The 21,910-nt window shown below is 47.2% G+C and overlaps 2 protein-coding genes and 1 long non-coding RNA gene across 4 annotated transcripts in view; 2 read left to right on the plus strand and 1 right to left on the minus strand.

Annotated features, from left to right (window-relative positions):
• The first annotated feature begins 4,677 nt into the window (after nt 1-4,677).
• Nucleotides 4,678-10,742, plus strand: CDK5R1 (cyclin dependent kinase 5 regulatory subunit 1). The gene is made up of 2 exons (XM_083407965.1): nt 4,678-5,019; nt 6,070-10,742. The coding sequence occupies exon 2, from the start codon at nt 6,216-6,218 to the stop codon at nt 7,134-7,136; it is 921 nt and encodes a 306-aa protein (XP_083264091.1). The 5' UTR covers nt 4,678-5,019; nt 6,070-6,215; the 3' UTR covers nt 7,137-10,742.
• Nucleotides 10,743-15,098: 4,356 nt separating this feature from the next.
• Nucleotides 15,099-21,910, minus strand: part of MYO1D (myosin ID) — a 185,572-nt gene continuing 178,760 nt past the window's right edge. The window contains exon 22 of one of the 2 annotated variants that reach the window (XM_083407519.1): nt 15,099-17,760. In XM_083407519.1, the coding sequence (XP_083263645.1) occupies nt 17,604-17,760 (157 nt within the window). In that variant the 3' untranslated portion in view covers nt 15,099-17,603. The remainder of the gene's footprint in view (nt 17,761-21,910) is intronic. The other variant, XR_014503947.1, reaches the window with a different exon arrangement.
• Nucleotides 17,397-19,945, plus strand: LOC310661696. Its single transcript, XR_014504074.1, has 3 exons — nt 17,397-17,534; nt 17,599-18,630; nt 19,063-19,945. It is a non-coding gene; the product is annotated as an uncharacterized lncRNA (long non-coding RNA).

The raw sequence follows: 21,910 nt of genomic DNA on the forward strand, positions 1-21,910 counted from the left end.
AAATAAAATAAAATTTAAAAGCTCTGATAGCAACTGTCAGCTGCTAGTGTGACCTCTGGGTTTGGACTGGGTCGTGACTCACAACTGGGATTCATCAGTTTACTCTTCTGTAACGCCTCACACTTTGCAAAGTAACACATTTCATGGCCATTTGGGCATCCAACACAGGACAGGATTATTATTATGCATTTGGTTTGGTCAATTTAAACCCCCACCTTTTCTCCCTGTTCCAGTTTACGAAAATAGCAAAATTATTTATTACTGAAAGAGGCGAAAACGGAAGCCAGCGGCGGAAGCACTTTTGAAGCAACTCCATCAGAAATAGGATGAAAGCCGGTGCGGTTTCTGTATTCTTCTCAGCGTACAAAACCAGAGAGGGATTGTGTAGAATTATGGGAACAGTCTCTAAAGGCCGGAGGCCTTTTTAGGCAGGAATGTCTTAATCCTGCAGATTAAGGGAGGGAGTCTCTGCTCAAGTCCAGATTTGCATCTATGGCTTCCACCAAAGAATCATGGGAATTGTAGTTTGCCCAGGGCACGGACGTCACTGAGCTACAATTCCAAGCGCCCTGGGCAATCAACATTTCCCAGGGTTCCCCACGACTTTTAAAGAGGCACGAGAGTGCTTTGTGTTTATGTATGCAACAACGGCCGCTCGAATATTGCTAGCCCAACACTGGAAAGAAGAAAAAGTCCCCACTATGGAAGATTGGCAAATTAAGTTAATGGAATACACAGAAATGGCTAAACTAACAGGGAAACTTAGAAATCAAAACGATAACAAATATAAAAAAGAATGTTCATTGCACATTTACAAAAGCATTGTGAGGAAGTGAATACATTAGCAGGATTAAAAAAAAAACAACCCACTTGCAATGTTATGGATAATGTTTAGATTTGGATGTAATTAAAGACTTTATCGACATGCATAAATGAAGATAATACAAAGGAACCAAAGGAGGGAGGGGAGGGAAATAATCAATAATCCCATAATGTGGATTTAATATTAAGTATGTATAAAGGTAAAGGTAAAGGTACCCCTGCCCGTACGGGCCAGTCTTGACAGACTCTAGGGTTGTGCGCCCATCTCACTCAAGAGGCCGGGGGCCAGCGCTGTCCGGAGACACTTCTGGGTCACGTGGCCAGCGTGACATCGCTGCTCTGGCGAGCCAGAGCCGCACACGGAAACGCTGTTTACCTTCCCGCTAGTAAGCGGTCCCTATTTATCTACTTGCACCTGGGGGTGCTTTCAAACTGCTAGGTTGGCAGGCGCTGGGACCGAGCAACGGGAGCGCACCCCGCCGCGGGGATTCGAACCGCCGACCTTTCGATCAGCAAGCCCTAGGCGCTGAGGCTTTTACCCACAGCGCCACCCGCGTCCCTTATTAAGTATGTATACAGTTGTTTTAAATCAGGCATCCCCAGACTCGGCCCTCCAGCTGTTTTGGGACTACAACTCCCATTATCCCTAGCTAACAGGACCAGTGGTCAGGGGTGATGGGAATTGTAGTCCCAGAAAAGCAGGAGGGCTGAGTTTGGGGGTGCCTGTTTTATATGTTTCGTTTTCTGCTTTTTATTTTTCTTTAATGTAATGATTTTGTTTATTGTGAAAATTAATAAAAATGTTTTTAAAAAAAGAAAAGAAAAAAGAGAGTTCTTTGAATGGATGGTGTGTATGTGACTGACCTGTGTGTGGTGACAGGTGAGGCATTTTTCGGTCTGAGGCCAAGGACAAAATAGGACCATCAGCACCAGCTCCACATTTGGAATCGGAGAGCGGTATGGCAGCCGGCTCGTACGCCAGCCCTGCTGAGGGGGCTGCATCTTCCAGGAGCTGCAAGCCTCACCTTCTTTCTGCCTCTCGGCCCTGCTCTGAAACTCCTGCCAAGCACTGCCGTGACTTAAAAAGGTAAAGGGACCTCTGACCGTTAGGTCCGCTTGTGGCCGACTCCGGGGTTGTGGCGCTCATTGTGGCCAGCATGACTAAGCTGCTTCTGGCGAACCAGAGCAGTGCAGGGAAACGCCGTTTACCTTCCCACTGGAGCGGTACCTATTTATCTACTTGCACTTTGATGTGCTTTCGAACTGCTAGGTTGGCTTCCTGATTTCTGACTCTACCGGTCATTTTAGCAATTTCGGCATAGTCCATCAACTACATCTGCCATTCTCTGGTAGGAACTTTATCTTCTTTCCATCTCTGGGCCAATAACATCCGCGCAGCTGTAGTCGCATACATAAATAAAGTGGAACCTCTACTTACAACCATAATCCATTCTGGAGGTCCAGTCATAACTAGAAACGTACATAAGTAGAGGCACACTTTGGAAAAGTGAATTGATCTGTTCTAGACGATGAAAAGTGGCACTGTGGGTTAAACCACAGAGCCTAGGGCTTGCCGATCAGAAGGTCAACGGTTCAAAACCCCACGACGGGGTGAGCTCCCATTCCTCAGTCCCTGCTCCTGCCAACCTAGCAGTTCGAAAGCACGTCAAAGCGCAAGCAGATCAATAGGTACCACTCCGGTGGGAAGGTAAACAGCATTTCTGTGCGCTGCTCTGGTTTGCCAGAAGCGGCTTAGTCATGCTGGCCACATGACCCGGAAGCTGTACGATGGCTCCCTCGGCCAGTAAAGCGAGATGAGCAGTGCAACCCCAGAGTCGGCCACGACTGGACCTAACGGTCAGGGGTCCCTTTACCTTTACCTAGACGATGAAAAACACCCCCTAAAACAGCATTTTAACTAGGATTTTACTGTCTTACAAAACCATTGATCCATAAAATGAAGGCAATAATCAATGTAAGGTAAAGGGACCCCTGACCATTAGGTCCAGTTGTGACCGACTCTGGGGTTGCGGTGCTCATCTCGCTTTACTGGCTGAGGGAGCCAGCGTACAGCTTCCGGGTCATGTGGCCAACATGACTAAGCCGCTTCTGACAAACCAGACCAGAATAATCAATGTACTGTACTATAAAATAAAATAAATAAGACAGTATTGTAGATGGAAAAAAGTAACTTTTTTCTTCTTCCGTGTGCTGAGGGTGGGTGGGCTTACCTGGCTACAAGCTGGGGGTGGGGCAAGGGTCAGTAAAGAGCTGATTCACTTCATCCAGGGTCACTTTTTTTTCTTGCCAGGCCAGGTTCTTCTGTGGACTTCCTCAGGTTAGTTCCTTGGCAGGGTTTGGGGCTGCAGTGCACCCTATGGTGCCTCTTGCAGGCTGCACCTCTTCCACAGCTTAGGGGTGGGGTGAGGTCCCTCTCCCTGGCGGCGGAGGCCCCAGCGCTGCCCCACAGCTGGCCAGCTGCTGGCAAGGCCTCTGTACGTATCTAGAGGAAAGTTCATAAGTCGAAGCACCTACTGAAGGTCGTAACTGGAATCGTACGTAAGTAGAGCTGTACGTAAGTTGAGGTTCCACTGTAGTCTTTTCTGCTCCTTTGGGATTTTGGCACCTAGAATTCCTAAAACTAAGGCTTCAGGCTTTTTAATAAAGGCTATTTTAAATATATATTTTTCAACTATATATATCATTTCCCAAAATCCTTTTACCACCTTACAATTCCTCCACATATGATAAGAGGTTGCCTTCTTTTCCCTTACATTTCCAGCATACATTTGAGCATGTTTTATACATTTTCGCTAATTAAAAAAAGGTAAAGGTAAAGGACTCCTGACAGTTAAGTCCAGTCGCGAACGACTCTGGGGTTGCGGCGCTCATCTTGCTTTATTGGCCGAGGGAGACGGCATTTGTCCGCAGACAGTTTTTCCGGGTCATGTGGCTAGCATGACTAACCAGAGCAGCGCACAGAAACACTGTTTACCTTCCCGCTGGAGTGGTACCTATTTATCTACAGTGAGGGGGGGGAAGTATTTGATCCCCTGCTAAATTTGCCCGTTTACCCTCGGACGAAGAAATAACCAGTCCATAATATTAATGGTAGGTTTAGTGTAGCTGTGAGAGACAGAATAACAACAGGAAAGCCCCCAGAAACCCAGAAGACAAAAGTCATTATAATGCACATCAGTCTCTGACTTTTGTCTTCTGCAATAAAATCATAATAGGGGGAAAAAAGAAAAAAAGAGAAAAAACCAATTTAAAATACAGGTTAAAATGCAATTTAAAATGCAGAATAATAATAACAGGCAACAATAGAAACTAAACACTTGAAGTTTAATGGTGAATTTTGGCTATAATGGAGACGTAAAAGATTTGGATTATTATAAAAGATGCAGGAGGAAATGACTAACAATAGGACCCACAAAGGGGAGGAGGGGGAAGCCCAGGAGATTCTTCGGCATCTCGGGTTTTTTATGATGCGTGTTGGATATGTGATTGAAAAACTTTAATTCCATATATAGTGTTTCCTTTCATATATATATGAAAGAAAACAATGGGCACCTCTGAAACCCCTCGTCCGCGGCGCCAGCCCCTTCTTCCCTCTGCACACGCTCAGAGGCGCTCTCGCCCGGGGTTCCCTCGCCTTCCCGCTGGCGCCCGGCGGAGGGCGCCCCGCTTGGCAGGCGGCGCTGCGGCTGCGGCGGGAGAGGCGGGGAGGCGCGGCCGGGGCGGGGGCGGAGGCGGAGGCGGAGCCGGGCGGCGAGCGGCGTCTCGGCCGGAGTCGAGCAAGACGCGCCGAGCCAGCCGGGCGCGCAGCAGCCGAGAGCCGGGGCCGAGAGTGGCGGAGCAGCGCCAGGCGGTCCGGACGCCCCGCGCCGCCGCCCTTGCGGGCAGGGAGGGAGGGAGGGAAGGGTGGTGGGTGGGTGGTGGGAAGGGGGTGCCCCCCCACCTAGGGGTGCTGCCTGCCGTCGCGCCATCCGCGCGCCCCCCCTCTCTCCGCGCCAGCCGAAGCTCTCCATGCCCGCGCACGACTGATCCGGAGCGCCTCGGAGCCGGGGGAGGGGGAGGCTGGACGGAGACCCCCCCGCAGCGCCACCTTTCTCCGCCGCCGCCCCACCGAGCGAAGCCGGCCCTGCAGGACCTTGGACAGAAGACGCGCCGTCGACCGAGGGAGCGCGCACTGCGGTGGGTACCACCGGGAAGGGGGAGGTTGGGATACAGGGCGCCATGGCGAGCATCCCTTCTCCCCCCTCCCTTTGAAGGGGATGCAGCAAAAAACATGGGGGGGGGGGGCGGAGGCAGCGAGTCCCGTGTGTGTGTGTGTGTGTGTATGTGTGTGTACACGCCAGGATGGGTCGGAGAAAAACATTGGCAGGAGGAAAGGTGTCTTCGGGAAAGATGGGGCGGCAGGATGAATGGTTTATTGTTGTTGTTTTAAACTGCATTTGTATAGCACCGTTCCTCTGAAGATGCCAGGGTGGGTCAGGAGAAAATGAGAATAAACCACACACACACACACACACACACAAACACACGCATCTGCTCAACGGCACATGCAAGGCACAACCGTTCCCAGCTCCGCAGCTGCTTTGCAAAGGGTCAGCATTCTCGACGTTGCGCGTCTGTAATTATATGAAATGCATGACTGATGCCCGTATAATGTGCTCAGGCAGAGCTTCCCCAGGTGTGGGCAAAGTCTGTTGCTTTGGAGAGGCATGTGCACCTCTGACATCATGCTGTTGACCAAACGGGCTCTGCTCTGGCCCACCGGAGGTGCTGCTGCCGTGATCCATCCAACACACCAGCGAGAGGCTTTTGTTTTGTTTCTTTGCTGCAATGGGATAATATGGCTACCTCCAGGGAACGCACAGGGTTTAGCACATGGCTGCGTGTGCAGAGCTTGCGCAGGGGGTCGTACACAGGCTTTGGGTCTGCTGGAGTAGGGCAGGGTGTCAGGCCATGTCGGTAAAAATAAAAAAAAGGTGGAGGGAGAGACCTAGCAGCCAATGTGTATCTGAGGTGGCCTTAAAGATTTGGGAGGGGAGGGAAGAAAAAGAGAGGGATGCAGTGGAAGCCAGAAAATAATGCCAGAAAAGGATGGATGGAGACAGGAAAGGGAGGGGTGAGAAAGGGCTTCTGCACCCTCAGGGAAAGGGTGGGGGGGTGAGATTCTGTGTGCTTGGGAGAAAAAAGGACCTCTGCTCTTGCTTATCTGAACCATTTTTCCTTTGGCAGGTCTGAACTGAATCTGTAAGGCTGCGGCATAGGGGTGCTTGAAGCAGAGACCGCTGCCCGTGCCCAGCCAGCAACCCCAAAGGTGGCAGGCTGACGCCCGACCCCCCTGTTCCGTTCGCCTCCCTCCCTCCTCTGCTACTTGCGCCATGGGTACCGTCTTGTCCCTTTCCCCCAGTTACCGGAAGGCGACCCTCTTTGAGGATGGCTCGTCCACGGTGGGCCATTACACGGCTGTGCAGAACAGCAAGAACGCCAAAGACAAGAGTCTCAAGCGTCACTCCATCATCTCGGTGCTGCCCTGGAAGCGGATCGTGGCCGTGTCGGCCAAGAAGAAGAACTCCAAGAAGGTCCAGCCCAACAGCAGCTACCAGAACAACGTCACGCACCTCAACAATGAGAACCTGAAGAAGTCCCTCTCGTGTGCCAACCTCTCCACTTTCGCCCAGAACCAGGGTGCCCAACAGCCGCCGGCGCCCAACAGCCAGATTTCCACCTCCAAGAGCAACCTGTCCTCCGTCAAGAAGACCCCCCACCCCAACGCCAACTCAACCGGCACCCCCAAGAGGGTCATCGTCCAAGCTTCGACCAGCGAGCTGCTTCGGTGCCTGGGCGAGTTCCTCTGCCGGCGATGCTACCGCCTGAAGCACCTATCGCCCACCGACCCGGTCCTCTGGCTTCGGAGCGTTGACCGGTCCCTGCTCCTCCAAGGCTGGCAAGACCAAGGCTTCATCACCCCGGCCAACGTGGTGTTCCTGTACATGCTTTGCCGGGACGTCATCTCTTCCGAAGTGGCCACGGACCATGAACTCCAAGCCGTCTTGCTCACCTGCCTCTATCTCTCCTACTCCTACATGGGCAACGAGATCTCCTACCCTCTCAAGCCCTTCCTGGTGGAGAGCTGCAAGGAGGCCTTTTGGGATCGCTGCCTCTCCATTATTAACCTCATGAGTCCCAAAATGTTGCAGATCAACGCCGACCCGCACTATTTCACTCAGGTCTTTGCCGACCTGAAGAACGAGAGCAGCCAGGAAGAGAAGAACAGGCTGCTCATCGGCCTCGACCGGTGAGCTTTCGGGCTCCCTTGCCGCTGGGATGAGGGGGGAACATTTTTTCCTTCTTTTTATGTTGTTTTTGTTTTCGAAACAAACCGGGACACAAAAGGTGGGCACGGGCAAGGCTGAGAGAGGACACTCGAGCCTCCGTTCTTCGGCTTGGCTTTTTGGGATCCAAAAAACAGACACATTTCGAAAAGGATAAGTGGTGAAGTCGGGCCTCGCCTGTCTGGTTTTCTGTGGCTTCCTCTCGCCCTTAATGTCAACAAGGAGGGGGCGAGCAGGTGGGGCTTGGAGCCAAGCGCGAGGCTGGCAGGACCACGGCGTCCCTTCGCCGCTTGGCTTTTGCCTCAGAGATCCATCTTGTACTTCTTAATTCCTCGCTGCGGATTGCGGAGGTGGCGAAACAGCATTTACTGTCCTCGAGACGAAAGCGGGAGCCGACCCAGCGCATGTTGCAGAGCCTGGCGTTCTGGAAAAGGGATCAAAGGACGGGATCCGCCTCCTCTTTTTCTTTCCACCATCTTGCGCACTCGCCTGAGCGAAATGACACCAAAACAGTATTGGCCTCCGGAAAGGGACCCTTATTTGCATGGAAACACGTGGCTACACCCTAGCAGAAGTGGGGAAGGAAAAGTCAGGCAGGCCCTTTGGCATGGCTCCCCTCTCGCCGCCTTTCCCTGGGGGAGGCAGCCCCTTTGGTTTACATCCGTGCCAAAGGGCAAAGGTGAGATTTGGGGGGTCATTTCCTGTGACAGTACCCAAAGGGGAAAAAAAAGTCAAGGTAGCCAATATGGCATGGGTGGCTGAGATGAAATGGGCACTCACCTAGTATTAATTTTGCTGGCAAGGTATTTAGGTGGACGTTTGATACGTTTTGAGTTTTATTTTTTATTGCACAGTATATAAACTGGCTGCTTCAGATCAGAGTGACTATGATTCTGTTGAGGCCTTCTGAGCAGCTGGAATAATGGTCCCTTTTCAAGATAAACCTTTCAGGAAAATGTAAGGCTGGTGCCAGTCGCTTTGTTGTCCAGATGATTCGGTGCTGAACCCCGATATACAGCTGATTTTCTTTGTTACAGATTCCTCCCACCCCATCCTGAAATGGAAAATTCCTTGGCATTTATTTAGCCAGCCAACCATCTTAATATTTTATGAGGGGTGGGGGGGAGGGAACGTACCAAGCGGGGAAAGAATGATGACTATGTAATCATAAAGAGATCCATAGCAAGCACTACAATTTCAGGAACAGATTGTGACTAAAGAAGCTTGGGAATATAAAACTGAAGCATATACAGAATAGACACACATTTAGTATATCCTGAGATTTATATTGCTTTTTTAGTCTCTAAAAAAAAGCATGCTGGCTCCTAATATTTTTTCAGTATCCCTTCCCCCCACATTTCTGGCACCGAAACATTTGATGTAGTCCTCCTAAAAAGAATTATTCCGGTGCTTAGGAATTTAATTTATTTTGCTTAGCCCTCTGGTTCTCAAAAAGGAAGAGGTTAAAAAATCTTTCTGATCAGCAAGCTTCAGGGATGGTAAATGTATATAGAGAAGAGCAGGGGGTGGGGTGGGGGTGGTTGGGGAGGGAGGGAGGGAGGGAGTGAAGCAACACCGAAATATACACTGAATTTTGCTCAGTTAATGACATGCCGAATTAAATGCCAATAGTCCCGGGTCTAGGATTCTGCTGAAGATGTGAACTTCCTTTACAATGGAGGTCATCTTCTCTGTATTTAAGTTCCCGTGGGACAACAGAGAGGACAAAGACGCTCAAACACTGTCGGGTGTTGAGGTAGCTATTGGACAAAAGGCCAAGTTCAAAGCGTTTTGGGTCTCCTTCTCTGATCCTGGTGTTATGGATGCTGGCATTCTGGCAGAAGGAAAGCTTGTCTTGTACTTAACGGTTGTTGAATAGGGTAGCTTGCAATTAACTTCAAAGCAGCAGAGCACTATTTAAATTTAAAAAAATAATAATGTAAGAGGAACAGGAAATAAAAAAGCTGTGAAATTTCAAAAGAAAAGGTCTGAGCTGAGAGGCTTTGAGGTAGACAGGAGCTGAGATTTTGTGAATATGAAACGGCTGCTGGGTTTGCTAAGCAGGTCCTGCCATCGCCTCCGAAAGCTAGGCCGAAATCTGAGCCATTCAAAAGCGAGACACTGACTGTTAAGGGTATGTTTTGGGTTCATAGCGGGAAGGAGAGCCTTAGAGTCGCGAGGGAGGGCTTTGGGTCCTTCGCAGTGAATGGGGAATCGGGGGGTGTACAGATCTCCATTGCATGACCATTTTTGCTGCTCTAAAGTGGATGGCACATATTTCATTTCAGTCCCCCATCATCATCAACTTGGGCGTTCCTTGCTCAGCTTCTTCGCTGGCACCTGGAAGACTAAATTCTAGCCTGTCTCTAGATAAGTAATTCTCCTAAACACCCCCCTTCTTCATATGCTTCCCTTCTTTTCTATTTAATATAAAAGGGAAATTACGTATAGTTCTTTAATCAACGTGGTTCTGGAAGGTTGCGGCTGCAGTCCTATGCATGCTTACCTGGGAGAAAGCCCCAGTGAACAAAGCAAGGCTTACTCCAAAGTAAGCAAACTATGGGTTGCATTGCAGAGGGAGCTAACAGCCGTATGTGCATCCCTTGGTGCGAAAACCTGTCTTGTTCTTTTTGGGAGTCCTGGATGCAGTTGTATTTATTGGGATTTTTCTAACAGCAAACAAAAGATCAACTGATATACTTGAGTACATAAGAGCAATGAATGGGGTTTTAACGTGCTGCTATTCAAAGCGAATACTTTTTAGAACAAAATCTATGCTAATAAATACAAAGGGGTGTGGGTGGGAGGGAAAAAGGTCTTTCTTTTGTTCTTTCACCACTGCTTTCCAGTGACGTTTTTGCATGCCAAAAGCATCTTTTGACAAAAGGCAAAACCTTAGAACAGCTGATTGTAAAAACAAAGAAGCAAAATAAATCGCTGTGCACAAATTTCAAGCACATCACGCCCCCCCCCCTCCTCCCCACCGCTGTCAAAACAGGCCCTCCTACCCTTAGGTCATTCAAATCGATATATTTTCATCTCGAGACTTCTAGACCTTTTCTAATCTTAACTATACACAGTTCTTAAAGAGTTCAGCTGTGTTCTAAACCGTTGTTACTTCTTCTTTTTTTCAAAAGGAAAAAAAAACTGAAAGAAAAAAATGTGCCATTTTTTTCACTTGAAATTCTGCATACCTGTACATTTTATGTGTGGGGTGGGTTGGGGAGGGGAGAAGAGGAGAAAAAAAAAACAGAAAACCTGCTAAATTCTACATGTATGTGTATGTTAAGGTTTTTGGGGTTTTGTTTTTTTTAGTGTGCAATCTCTTCTGTAGATATTTGTTGACCAAAATTGGTATTATTATTATGATTATTGCTTATTATTACTTAAATTAATTTATAAATTGTCCTTTTTGTATGTATGTGTATTATAGTGAGTTTGTAAGTATGTGAGGTTTATAAATATGACAAGACTGTCACAGAGCTGTGTGTGCCTGTAACTTAACGCCCCCCCTTATTTTTATTTATTTTTGTACTGTGCTGATTAAAAATAAAATGCACTGACCATCCATTACATGATGGTTTTCAGAGCTTTATTTTATTTATATATTTTTAAAAATATGCTGTTGTATGATGGCAGGAGGCGATGATAGACAATGAAGACAATTGTAAATAACAGAGCCATCAGAATTTAATTGGATTTGCCTTGTTGAGAGGCGGTTTAACGCAAGAGGCTCTTAAATCAAGGTTAAGTCAGTATGGTTCACGGGTTCTCTCCTGGTTGCCACGGAAGCAATATCCTGCAGAAAATGAGTAGGCAGAACGAAGTTCGCTGGACAACATCATGACAGATGGTTGCTAGGATTTTTACAAAAGATGCTGGCCTAGGTAGACCTTGATCTGATTCACCAATAGTAAACACTTAGAATCACTTAAGACTACAAACATGTGTCCCCTTACCTGGTAGTAAAGGTAAAGGGACCCCTGACCATTAGGTCCAGTCATGGCCGACTCTGGGGTTGCGGTGCTCATCTTGCTTTATTGGCCGAGGGAGCCGGCGTACAGCTTCCGGGTCATGTGGCCAGCATGACTAAGCTGCTTCTGGCAAACCAGAGCAGTGCACAGAAATGGCATTTACCTTCCTGCCGGAGCGGTACCTATTGATCTACTTGCACTTTGACATGCTTTCTAACTGCTAGGTTGGCAGGAACAGGGACCGAGCAACGGGAGCTCACCCCGTCACAGGGATTCGAACCACCGACCTTCTGATTGGCAAGTCCTAGGCTCTGTGGTTTAACACACAGCGTCACCTGTGTCAGCCCCATTAAATCTAGTGGGACTTGTTTCTGTAAGCAGACCTGCATAGGATCTGCACTGTAAAACACAGACTTGTTCTCCCAACTCCCATTATCCCCAGCCAAGCTTTTTCAGGGTTGATGGGAGTTGTAGTCCACCTGGAAGGCTTCACTATGAAGAAACCTCAAATATGCCCTTGTGTGCTTTTCACATTCAGAACACCCACCAGCGGACCCTCGGGATTCCAGTTTTTTAAAAAACAAAAAATAATAAAGGAGATAATGTATGGCTGAAGTCACCCCTCCATATTGTAGTTTTGAGGGGCAACGTTGTCTTGGAGGGATGGGGAGACAGAAGAGGAAAACAGACTGGCCCAGGGAGGGAAATTCCTTCTTTGGAGCCAATCTCTCACTGGGAAGAGAAAGAAAACCAAGCTTTGTGAATGGCACTCCTGGTATCACATGGTGCATGAGTCACAAGGAGATTCAGAAGAGGAAGTCAGTGGGTGTAAACCTTAACTGGGAGCACCTTTACTCATTTGCTAGAGTCCAGCTAATGAGATTGTTTATTTCATTTTTAAGGTTCAGAACTAAACAATAATGCAAAGTCCTTAAGCACATTTGGCCTCTGAGGGTGCTTTCCTTCTTCATGAGCTCACAAGCACTAGCTAATCCATTTTCGACATCCTTCATGGGCTCCCTTTCTGGACTGGAGTTATTCTTCCTTAAGGTGACAATGAAAGCTAGTTTTTTAAAAAAACCATCAAGAAACGGGAAGTAAGTTAACATTGAGGCTGCTGCTGGCATTCCCTCTGTGTTTGAGGGAAGCCTTTTATCCGAAATAGAGACATTTGCATCATGTTCACCCTTTTACAATAAAGGTATCGTGAAATGCGGGGTGTATTCCAACCAAAACAACTTGCCGTGATTTCAGCAGGAGTTGTAAACTCATGAGTCTGCAGCCTAAATATCTTCCATTGAGATCAACTGGATTTAAAATTGCTCACATTTCGCTGGATCCTATCCATTATTTCTTAACCCTTGGGTTTTTTAAAACAACCACCACCATTTATTGGTTTATAAAAAAATATACAAGAACCATTAAACACTTAGCAGTAACAAATGGTGTTTGTTCTATTCATTGTCAGGCTTTGGGGAAGCGGCTTCCTTTGGCCGTGGATAAGCAGAACAAAGCAAAAATAGCCTCTTACCATTCAAAGAGATTTTAATGATCACAGCAAAAGAACAAAGAGTCCATTATCGGAGTAAAGGTGCTCCCAGTTAAGGTTTACACGCACTTCCCTTCTGAGTCACCTCGTCACTTCCTCGTCTTGCAACCTGATCTCGCAACCACTTTGCTTTCTGTGCTGCCACATCTGCTCGTCATGACCTTGGGCTGGGCGGATGTTGGCTTTCCAGTGAGAGTGTGTCCATTGACTCTCTCTCGTCTAGTTCTTCATCTCCTAGCTGTTCACTACCCAGTTCTTCCCAACTTTTGTCTTCTTGAACTATGCCACTTTGCAAACCACTGTTCCAAATCTATACTGTCCTCCTGTTCCTACGTAGATTCAGGATCCTGAATTGGGAGCAGGGGGAGGGCGAGGCTCCTGCCATTCCTCATATGTACAGTCCACTTCAGCATGGTCGCTGACATCCATTGACTTACACATCCATTGACTTACGCTTACACATTACACATAAGCCTTACACATTCAATGCCTTCCTTACCATAACCTCTCCACCGAGAAGATTGAGCAGTTGGTCTAACAAGGTCTTGATTTGGTGTCATTAACATAGTTAAAGGGGTCCGCGTTTCTTGGAAGATGTCTCTTTATGTTATGCCTTTAATCACTCTCCTGTGTCTGGCTAGATGCTCAGACATTGCTGTATCCCAGATATTATTTTCCAACACCTTCAGGGGCATTTCAGTCTGGGTTTCCCTTGTTTACTGTACTGTCAATTTTTGCACCCATCTACAATCTCTGTGGGACGTGGGTGGCGCTGTGGTCTAAACCACTGAGCCCCTTGGGCTTGCCGATAGGAAAGTCGTCAGTTCGAATCCCCACAACGGGGTGAGCTCCCGTTGCTCGGTCCCTGCTCCTGCCAACCTAGCAGTTCGAAAGCAGGTCAAAGTGCAAGTAGATAAATAGGTACTGCTCCGGCGGGAAGGTAAACTGTGTTTCCATGCGCTGCTCTGGTTTTACCAGAAGCGGCTTAGTCCTGCTGGCCACATGACCCGGAAAAACTGTCTGCGGACAAACGTTGGCTTCCTCGGCCAGTAAAGTGAGATGAGCACCGCAAACCCAGAGTTGTTTGCAACTGGACTTAACTGCCAGGGGTCTTTTACCTTTACAATCCCTGTCTCAAACCAACTGGTGAAGAAGAAAATGCCAATTCATCTATATCAGGGATGTCCAACTCCCAAGAGACTGCGATCTACTCAAAGAATAAAAAACTGGCAGTGATTTGGGACACTCAGGTCAAAGTTGTTTAGCTTTTCTTTTTTTAAGGGAGTGAAGTTTTGTGCTTTTTCCCCAAAATTTTATTGGTTTTCACAATATTATAAACAAACAAACAAACACACCAGACAAACAAACATAAATCATAGCCTTATTGAAAATTACACTTATTAACTTTGTTAAGTGACTTCCTCACTTCCCCTTGGTTGAATTTCATTGCATGTCCTTTTAACGGTTTTCCAAATCCCAATTCTTATGAAATTTAACTTAAACATTAACATCCTTAAATCTTCACCTTATGGAATTAAACATATTAATTCATCACTTAACATAGATAAAATCCTAAGCCAATTAAGTATCTGCAAGCTATTTTCAATTAATTTAACTTAACAAAATTCACTAGATAATCATTAAATTTATTCCACTCTTCCTGATACTCCTCCTCCTTCTGGTCACGGACTCTTCCGGTTAGGTCGGCTAGCTCCGAAAAATCCATCATCTTCATCTGCCATTCTTCTATTGTTGGTAATTCTTGGGAAGGGAGGGAAGTTTTGGAGAGGGAAGTGAAGAAGTGGGTGAATGGAGGGTGGGGCGAAGGGGGCGGGGCCGGATGCTCTTATGCCACCGCTAACAAAAAGGAGCCCATGGTTGACAGCAATCAAACAGAACCTCCCAGGGATCGACTACTCAATCCTGATCGACCAGTTGGACAACCTTGATCTATATGGGATAACACCTAGCATAGTTAGCAAGAAAGAAATGCAAATCTCCAAAGGTCCATGGGACCTTGCTATGTACCGTATTTTTCTGTGTATAACATGCCCCCGTGTATAAGACGCCCCCAATTTTTGGGGACTCAAAAATGAAAAAATGGGTGGGGGGTTGCCTAGAGTTGTTCAGCTTTTGGAGGGGGAGATTGCCTCCAGTTGTGGAGCTTTTTTTTGAGGGGGATTGCCCAAAATCGCTCACCAATTGCACAATCGTCAGCCTGCTTGTCGCCTTCTTTGTTTCGAAACTCCTTGTTCTTGATCCCTTGAGTCATGCGCACTTTAACAATTTTCCAAATACTGCCCCATATCCCTCTGCTCCCATACCTGTTACTTCCCTTCACCCATGTGCGATCTTCTCTACTTAATATTATTTCTGTGTGCTTCCCAAACACAAAAAGAGAGAGCATTATTGGGTATAAATGATACTTCTTTTATTTATTGCAATGAATGATGTAAACAAAAATACATTTCAATTATAACACGGGTGCTTGCCCACATTTCTATATAAACTACATTTAAAAATGTTCATTCCATTATTCCCTCAGGCTTAAAAATCAAACATACAATTAAGGAATAGTTAATTTATAGATAAAACCGAGAAAATCTCTCTTTTCTCTCACTCACGCACATACACACAACAGAAAAGGCACAAATACTGTATATTCATTTCAATCAAGACAAATACTTCATAGCACGCGACATAGCCAGTCTTACAGATTTGGAGAGACTTCCTTATCACACGATTTGTTTATTTATTTTGCATTTCTTAAATTTCTAAACCACCCTTTATCCGAGGATCGGAGGGCCGGTTTCTGTCATCATTCAAACGCAGCAATTATGCCGGGACACCGTATGAAAGTGCTAATTAAAAAGTTTCCATGGCTAATTTGGCTGCTATGAAAGTGAGAGCTGGAAGGCTTTTGAGTAATTAACAGAGAAGGAGAAGAAGACACTGGGGTGGGGATAGGTCCGTTTCGCTACTGGCAACAGGGAAAGAGTGCAAACTTTTGGTCGGGTTTACAAGATGGGCCAGGACCAACCTGAACGCCGTTCAGCATAGATGTGCCTGACATTCATTGGAACGAACGCAGGGATGGCTAATGGACTTCATACATGCCATAAGCGGATAAAGACTTCATACGGTATTGACCACCCCAGCCTGTGGGCATCTCTACCGAAAAGTACTTTAAAATGTTAAAAGGGTGAGATCTTGCCACGTCAAGGCTAGCCATAGTACAAGCAAGGAAAGGGACCTAGATGGTTGGTCCCCTTCTCTGGAAAGCGGGACCACAAAGATGGGGAAACAGCACAGCCAGAATGGCTGGGAACTGTGTAATAAGGACTTTGTCCATCGATCTGATGGTGGTGGGGACTTGCTCCCCAGGAACAAGCCAGTTTGCTCCACCACCCATTAATCTGGGAAGGACATTCCCTTGCTTTAAGAAAATCTGATTCAACCGAAGTCATTCAATGTTCCTACCTGGGTTGTGAGCAATCGCAAAGTCAATGAATCCTGACCTGACCCGCAGTGTCAGGCTTGGTCCCTCCCCCCTCCATTTACTTCATTTTGCTTATTTGGTATTTTGCTTATTTGGTGTGGGCCTTTGTCAGGTGCTCCAGAACGGTGCATCTCGGCCCATGTCTTGAGATGCTGGAAGCGCTCGGGGTCAAGCAAAACACAGCTACTTTGGCACGAGAAGAAAATAAAGCTCGCCGACGAGGCTGTGCCCACTACCCAGCAGAAAGCCAGACAAAAGGCAACTAACTATGAGGCTACACTGGCCAGAATGATGCCAGCCGCTTGGATAAAGCACGCTGTGAGCTGGCCTGAGCGATCGGCTCCAGCGCTTGCACTAACAGCAGCGTTGCGAAGGCAAATCTGTGCCAAGTCATGCACAAAGGGGAGCCCCCCTCTCTGAAGATAACAGACATACTATAAAGATGGTGCTCTTTCCATCTGTCTGTTGGTGTCCGGGTGCAACCACCTAGAGCTCATCTGGGACTCCAGTGCAACACAAGCACTGCAGCGAAGCAGTTAATGCCAAAAGAGGACACCCTTTCCAGGGCGCAATGGCTAATGCCACCTAGAGCAGGCTTCCTCAACCTCGGCCCTCCAGATGTTTTCGGCCTTCAGCTCCCATGATCCCTAGCTAGCAGGACCAGTGGTCAGGGATGATGGGAATTGTAGTCTCAAAGCACCTGGAGGGCCGAGGCTGAGGAAGCCAGGGCAAGGGCAGCCCACGAGCTGCCGTCCAATGTTGTCGAGACTCCAACCAGTAGGGCCAATTGTCAGGGATGATGGGAGCTAGGAGTCCACAACATCTGGAGGGCTCTAAGTGGGCGACCCCTGGCCTGGCAAAAGCTCTTTGGAACAAAAGGGGCTGGGAAAACTCTGTGGAAGCTGCTGCCAGCCCCTTGCCCCTGTGCTACAGAAAGCCCACCTCTTTTTAAGTACTGATCACTTTTAAAATTAAGGCCTGCATGAAATCCAAAGGGATTCCCCTCCCCCATTCCCTCCCATACAAGGCTTTGGAGTCCCAAGGAGTAATTACACAACCATCTTAGGTATGGGGAGGGGGAATAAGAGGAGGAGAGCAGAGGGATATATATATATATATATATATATATATATATATATATATCCATTCATAAAAGGCACTTTGCTAAAACATGGCATGGGAGCCAGTTCTAAATTTATAGCCAGCACAATGGAGGGGCTATTTTAAGCTCCTGCTCAGTGTAGCTTTAGAGATGTCTAGATGTGTGTCACAGACAAACATCTTTACAACCCTCCTCCTCCTCCCCCCACCGTGCAAGATTCAAGGCACAAGAGGAAAGGAAGGCTGCTTAGAGGGGGAGTCTCTCTCTCCCTCTCCCCCCCCCCAACAACCCTCCCCTAGCAGAAGCAATGCTAATTTCCAGGCACACACAGGACGAAGCCTGACCGATCCTTGGTGAAGTTTGGCTCTGATTGGTTTATTCTGGTTTCCACGGAGACGGTGCATTTCCGACCATGCATGCTGCACTGGACCGGATTGGCGACGCTGACTTGCAGGCGGCGTTTCTCACTGCAGGGCGAGAGAGAGAGAGGGGGAAAACACATTAAAGAAAGAGACTTTAAAGCGTGTGAAGGGGAGAAGAAAGGCCACCTTGAACTTGTAAGATCAGCTCCACCACCTCCTAGCAGCTCGGGAGGCCGTGATTAACGGCCTAGATTAGAACGGATCATGCAAATGAAGAAAAAGAACCACCGACTCCTTCAGCCACGGTTCTGGAAAGGCCATAAGGGAGGGCAACCTGTGCATTCTTTGGGATGGGGCCAGGGAAGGTGCGTAGATAGAGCTACTCATCCAGGCTTAGGTACAGAGAGTCCCCTCTGTGCAACTGATGGAGTTCCCTCCATCACAAACCCATTTCTGATATTTGTACTATTTCCATATTTTGAAGCCTTTGAAAAAAAGGGTGTTTAATTTCAAGGAATGAAAGCTTTATACCCAAGAGGCATAGGTAGGCAAACTAAGGCCCGGGGGCCGGATCCGGTCCAATCGCCTTCTCAATCCGGCCTGTGGATGGTCTGGGAATCAGTGTGTTTTTACATGAGTAGAATGTGTCCTTTTATTTAAAATGAATCTCTGGGTTATTTGTGGGGCCTGCCTGGTGTTTTTACATGAGTAGAATGTGTGCTTTTATTTAAAATGCATCTCTGGGTTATTTGTGGGGCATAGGAATTCATTCATTATTTTTTTCAAAATATTGTCCGGCCCCCCACAAGGTCTGAGGGACAGTGGACTAGCCCCCTGCTGAAAAAGTTTGCTGACTCCTGAGAGTGACACGAAGACTGCAATTGTTTTTGTGAACAGCTTTCTAATACAGCTGTTCCAGCGGAATGAGTTCCAGAGACTACTTTGCTGTATTTTAAAAAATCATTCCTGATGGAGGTAAGAAGAGGGCCAACTCCTTTGCTCATATCATGACTTGGGTCCTTCCTACACTGGCTTGCTCTCTCCTAACACTCCAACTTAGAAGCCCCACATAAGAAATTCAACCCCAGAGTGAAAAATCATATCCCATAAAACAGCCCTGTTAAAAAACAAAACAAAACAAAAACATGACCCTTGGATTGAATGTCAGGCTTAAATAAAGAGAGTTCACAGTGTTTTTGACAAAGCTGTCCATGGGAAAGAATTTCCAGAAACTTAATGCAAAGGGAAACAGAATATTTAATTTTAAGCTGTTATTCAGCTTTTAAAAAAATGTAATTTCCATTGAGGGGGTGCAGGACATTCAGCAACTTGTGTAATTTGCATGTTGGGTTTTAAGAATCTTCCCCGCTTCATGAGTGTAATAATGCAGTTTTATTTCCCTTACAGGAAAGACAGCTAACGATAATTTTAAATGCAGGAGCTGAACGTGCAGCTGGCATGATTAACATGCCCAAATGCTGAAATCTGTTTGTGTTTTTTTTAAAAAAGGTCCTGTATCACTTACTGAAAAATGGGAACAGAATCCCCAAAACACTGCCAAATTTCTTTTTCTTTTGGAAACCTAAACTATTGCACCAATTCATTGTTTTCTGCCAACGCTCTCCATCAGAAAAATAATTTGCCCGCCCCCCCTTTTAGGGAAAGGACCAAGTAGTGATTAGATTGCACTTCTATGCATATCTTCCATGGGAGTAAGCCCCATATGTGACTGTCTGCTGAATAAACATGCTCAGGGCTGTGCCACTAATATAAAATATTAGTCTGCTTTTTTAAAAGAAAAGAAATGAAAAGGGACAAGACTAACAAACAAGAAAGACAGTGCCCAACACTGTTCGCTGTCACGTCAGGGTGCCATCGGGACAGGAGGCCAAGTCTTCCAGGTATTTAATACTTCTTGACTTAACGCCACAGTGAGTTGCATTGAAAATCCCTGATTAATTTGCTATTTTTGCAATGCCTTAGCAGACCCAGATGAACACATGGTAAAGCCACAGCAGATCACAGGTGCTTGTGGATGCATTTACAATGTGAATCACCGGGGTGTGTGTGTAAGAGAGAACAATACTCTATACCAGGCTTCCTCAAACTCGGCCCTCCAGATGTTTCTGGCCTACAACTCCCATGATCCCTAGCATGCAGGACCAGTGGTCAGGGATGATGGGAATTGTAGTCTCAAAACATCTGGAGGGCCGAGTTTGAGGAAGCCTGCTCTATACTCTCAAGTTCATTTGGTTGAGCAAGAATGTAGCTGTTGGATGTTACTTTTACAAAGGGTACTGGCAACGAATTCTGCTAAAAGGACCCCTGGACGGTTAAGTCCAGTCAAATGCGACTATGGGGCCGCGGCGCTCATCTTGCTTTCAGACCAAAGGAGCCAGCGTTTGTCCACAGACAGCTTTCCGGGTCATGTGGCCAGCAGGACTAAACTGCTTCCAGCGCAACATGACACCGTGACGGAAACCAGAACGCACAGAAACGCTGTTTACCTTCCCGCCACAGATAGATACCTATTTATTTACTTGCACTGGTGTGCTTTCAAACTGCTAGGTTGGCAGGAGCTGGGACAGAGCAACTGGAGCTCACCTCGTCACGCGGATTCGAACCGCCAACCTTCTGATCAGCAAGCCCAAGAGGGCAGGTGGGGATGAGTCTATCAAAAGGTGGTTTCCATCACTTTTGGATACTGTTATAGCAAGCTAGGGCACTGGTCTTCCAACACAGCTAAGTTGCAGAAAGGTGTAGCATCCGTTGGTGTAGCATCCGTTTCATGCAGTTCGACTATCATAGGAAAGCACTTTCTACATCATCTTAAAACACTTCCCCAGGGGCAGTTCACAATGTTCTTTGTTTTTACTCTGGCACGTAGAGGACATGTCTGAATCCCACAATTCTGTCAAGGCTGGGGGGGGGGGAGGGGAGATGACATGAAGTTGGGTTGGCTGCAGAATTCAGCATCCTGAGCACCTCAGTTCTCATTAACGTCCCACCACTCAATTTCTATTCCTCATGCCTGCAAAGTTAGATGTGAAAGGAGATTGGTATACTTTTTCAAAGCTTCAGAGCCAGAGGTGGTAAGAAGCTGTCTAAATAAGGGTCCACGGGTCCGCTGTGGGTTAAACCACAGAGCCTCTTGGGCTTGCCGATTAGAAGGTCGGCAGTTCGAATCCCCACGACGGGGTGAGCTCCCGTTGCTCGGTCCCTGCTCCTGCCTTCCAAAGCACGTCAAAGTGCAAGTAGATAAATAGGTACCGCTCCAGCGGGAAGGTAAACGGCATTTCTGTGCGCTGCTCTGGTTCACCAGAAGCGGCTTAGTCATGCTGGCCACATGACCCAGAAGCTGTACGCCGGCTCCCTCGGCCAATAAAGCGAGATGAGCACCGCGACCCCAGAGTCAGCCACGACTGGACCTAATGGTCCCTTTACCTTTTAGCAGTTTTCACTGCTGTGCGTGAACTTCCCCATCTCGACGATAGGCACTTAAAATAAAACAGCAAAAGCAGAAATATGCAAAATAAGCAAACATAAACACATTCAGAATCTTGGCTGCCAGTACAAAACTGTGCATGCACATGCAGAATACACTTGCCTATCGGAACAAGAAGCAGAAATAGCACAGAGCCAGTTTCATCAAAACTTCACAGGAAGTCATTTGCAGACAGCCTCCTGCCCACAGACCAGTTCAGTAACCTCTGCTCTTGAAAGGCTGCAGAAATGATTCATCCAATGTGTGCAACAGAAGCTGTTTTTCTTTCCCCCTTTTAATAAAAACAAACAGCGAGGGTCTAACCATGAAAAACAAGCAGTATTTACTTTTCTGGTTTGTGCCATGGGCCTCTCTCATGACACATTTTAATGCCAACTGGGGCCATGTATGTTTCTGGGGTCACAGTCCACACGTAGAAAGCATGCCTGGGAAGGCAGTGACTGTAGCAGCAATGTCCCTAACAACAGAGGGCTTTTTGAAAGCTGGCTTGTAAAACGCTGCTTCAGTCTCCAAACCGTAACTAAGAGCTCAGTGCTTCAGGGATGGTCCCAAACAGAAAAGGCAGGTCCAGTTTCAAAAGGCCAGCTCACAAATAATGGGAGACAAATCCAGGAAATCCGAAATCCCAAGGGGGCAGAAAAGGCTATTTATGTACGCGACCCTGGCTGCGCGGATGCTACTAGCCCAGAGATGGAAAGAAGATAAAGTCCCTATCGGAGAAGAATGAAAGGTCAAGTTGATGGACTATGC

The sequence above is a fragment of the Podarcis tiliguerta genome (genome assembly GCF_965153285.1).
Source record: "Podarcis tiliguerta genome assembly, chromosome: 13".
NCBI lineage: Eukaryota > Metazoa > Chordata > Lepidosauria > Squamata > Lacertidae > Podarcis > Podarcis tiliguerta.

Excerpts from the sequence above, each read along its gene's own strand:
- CDK5R1 (XM_083407965.1), top strand. The coding sequence starts at position 6,216 with ATGGGTACCGTCTTGTCCCTTTCCCCCAGTTACCGGAAGGCGACCCTC.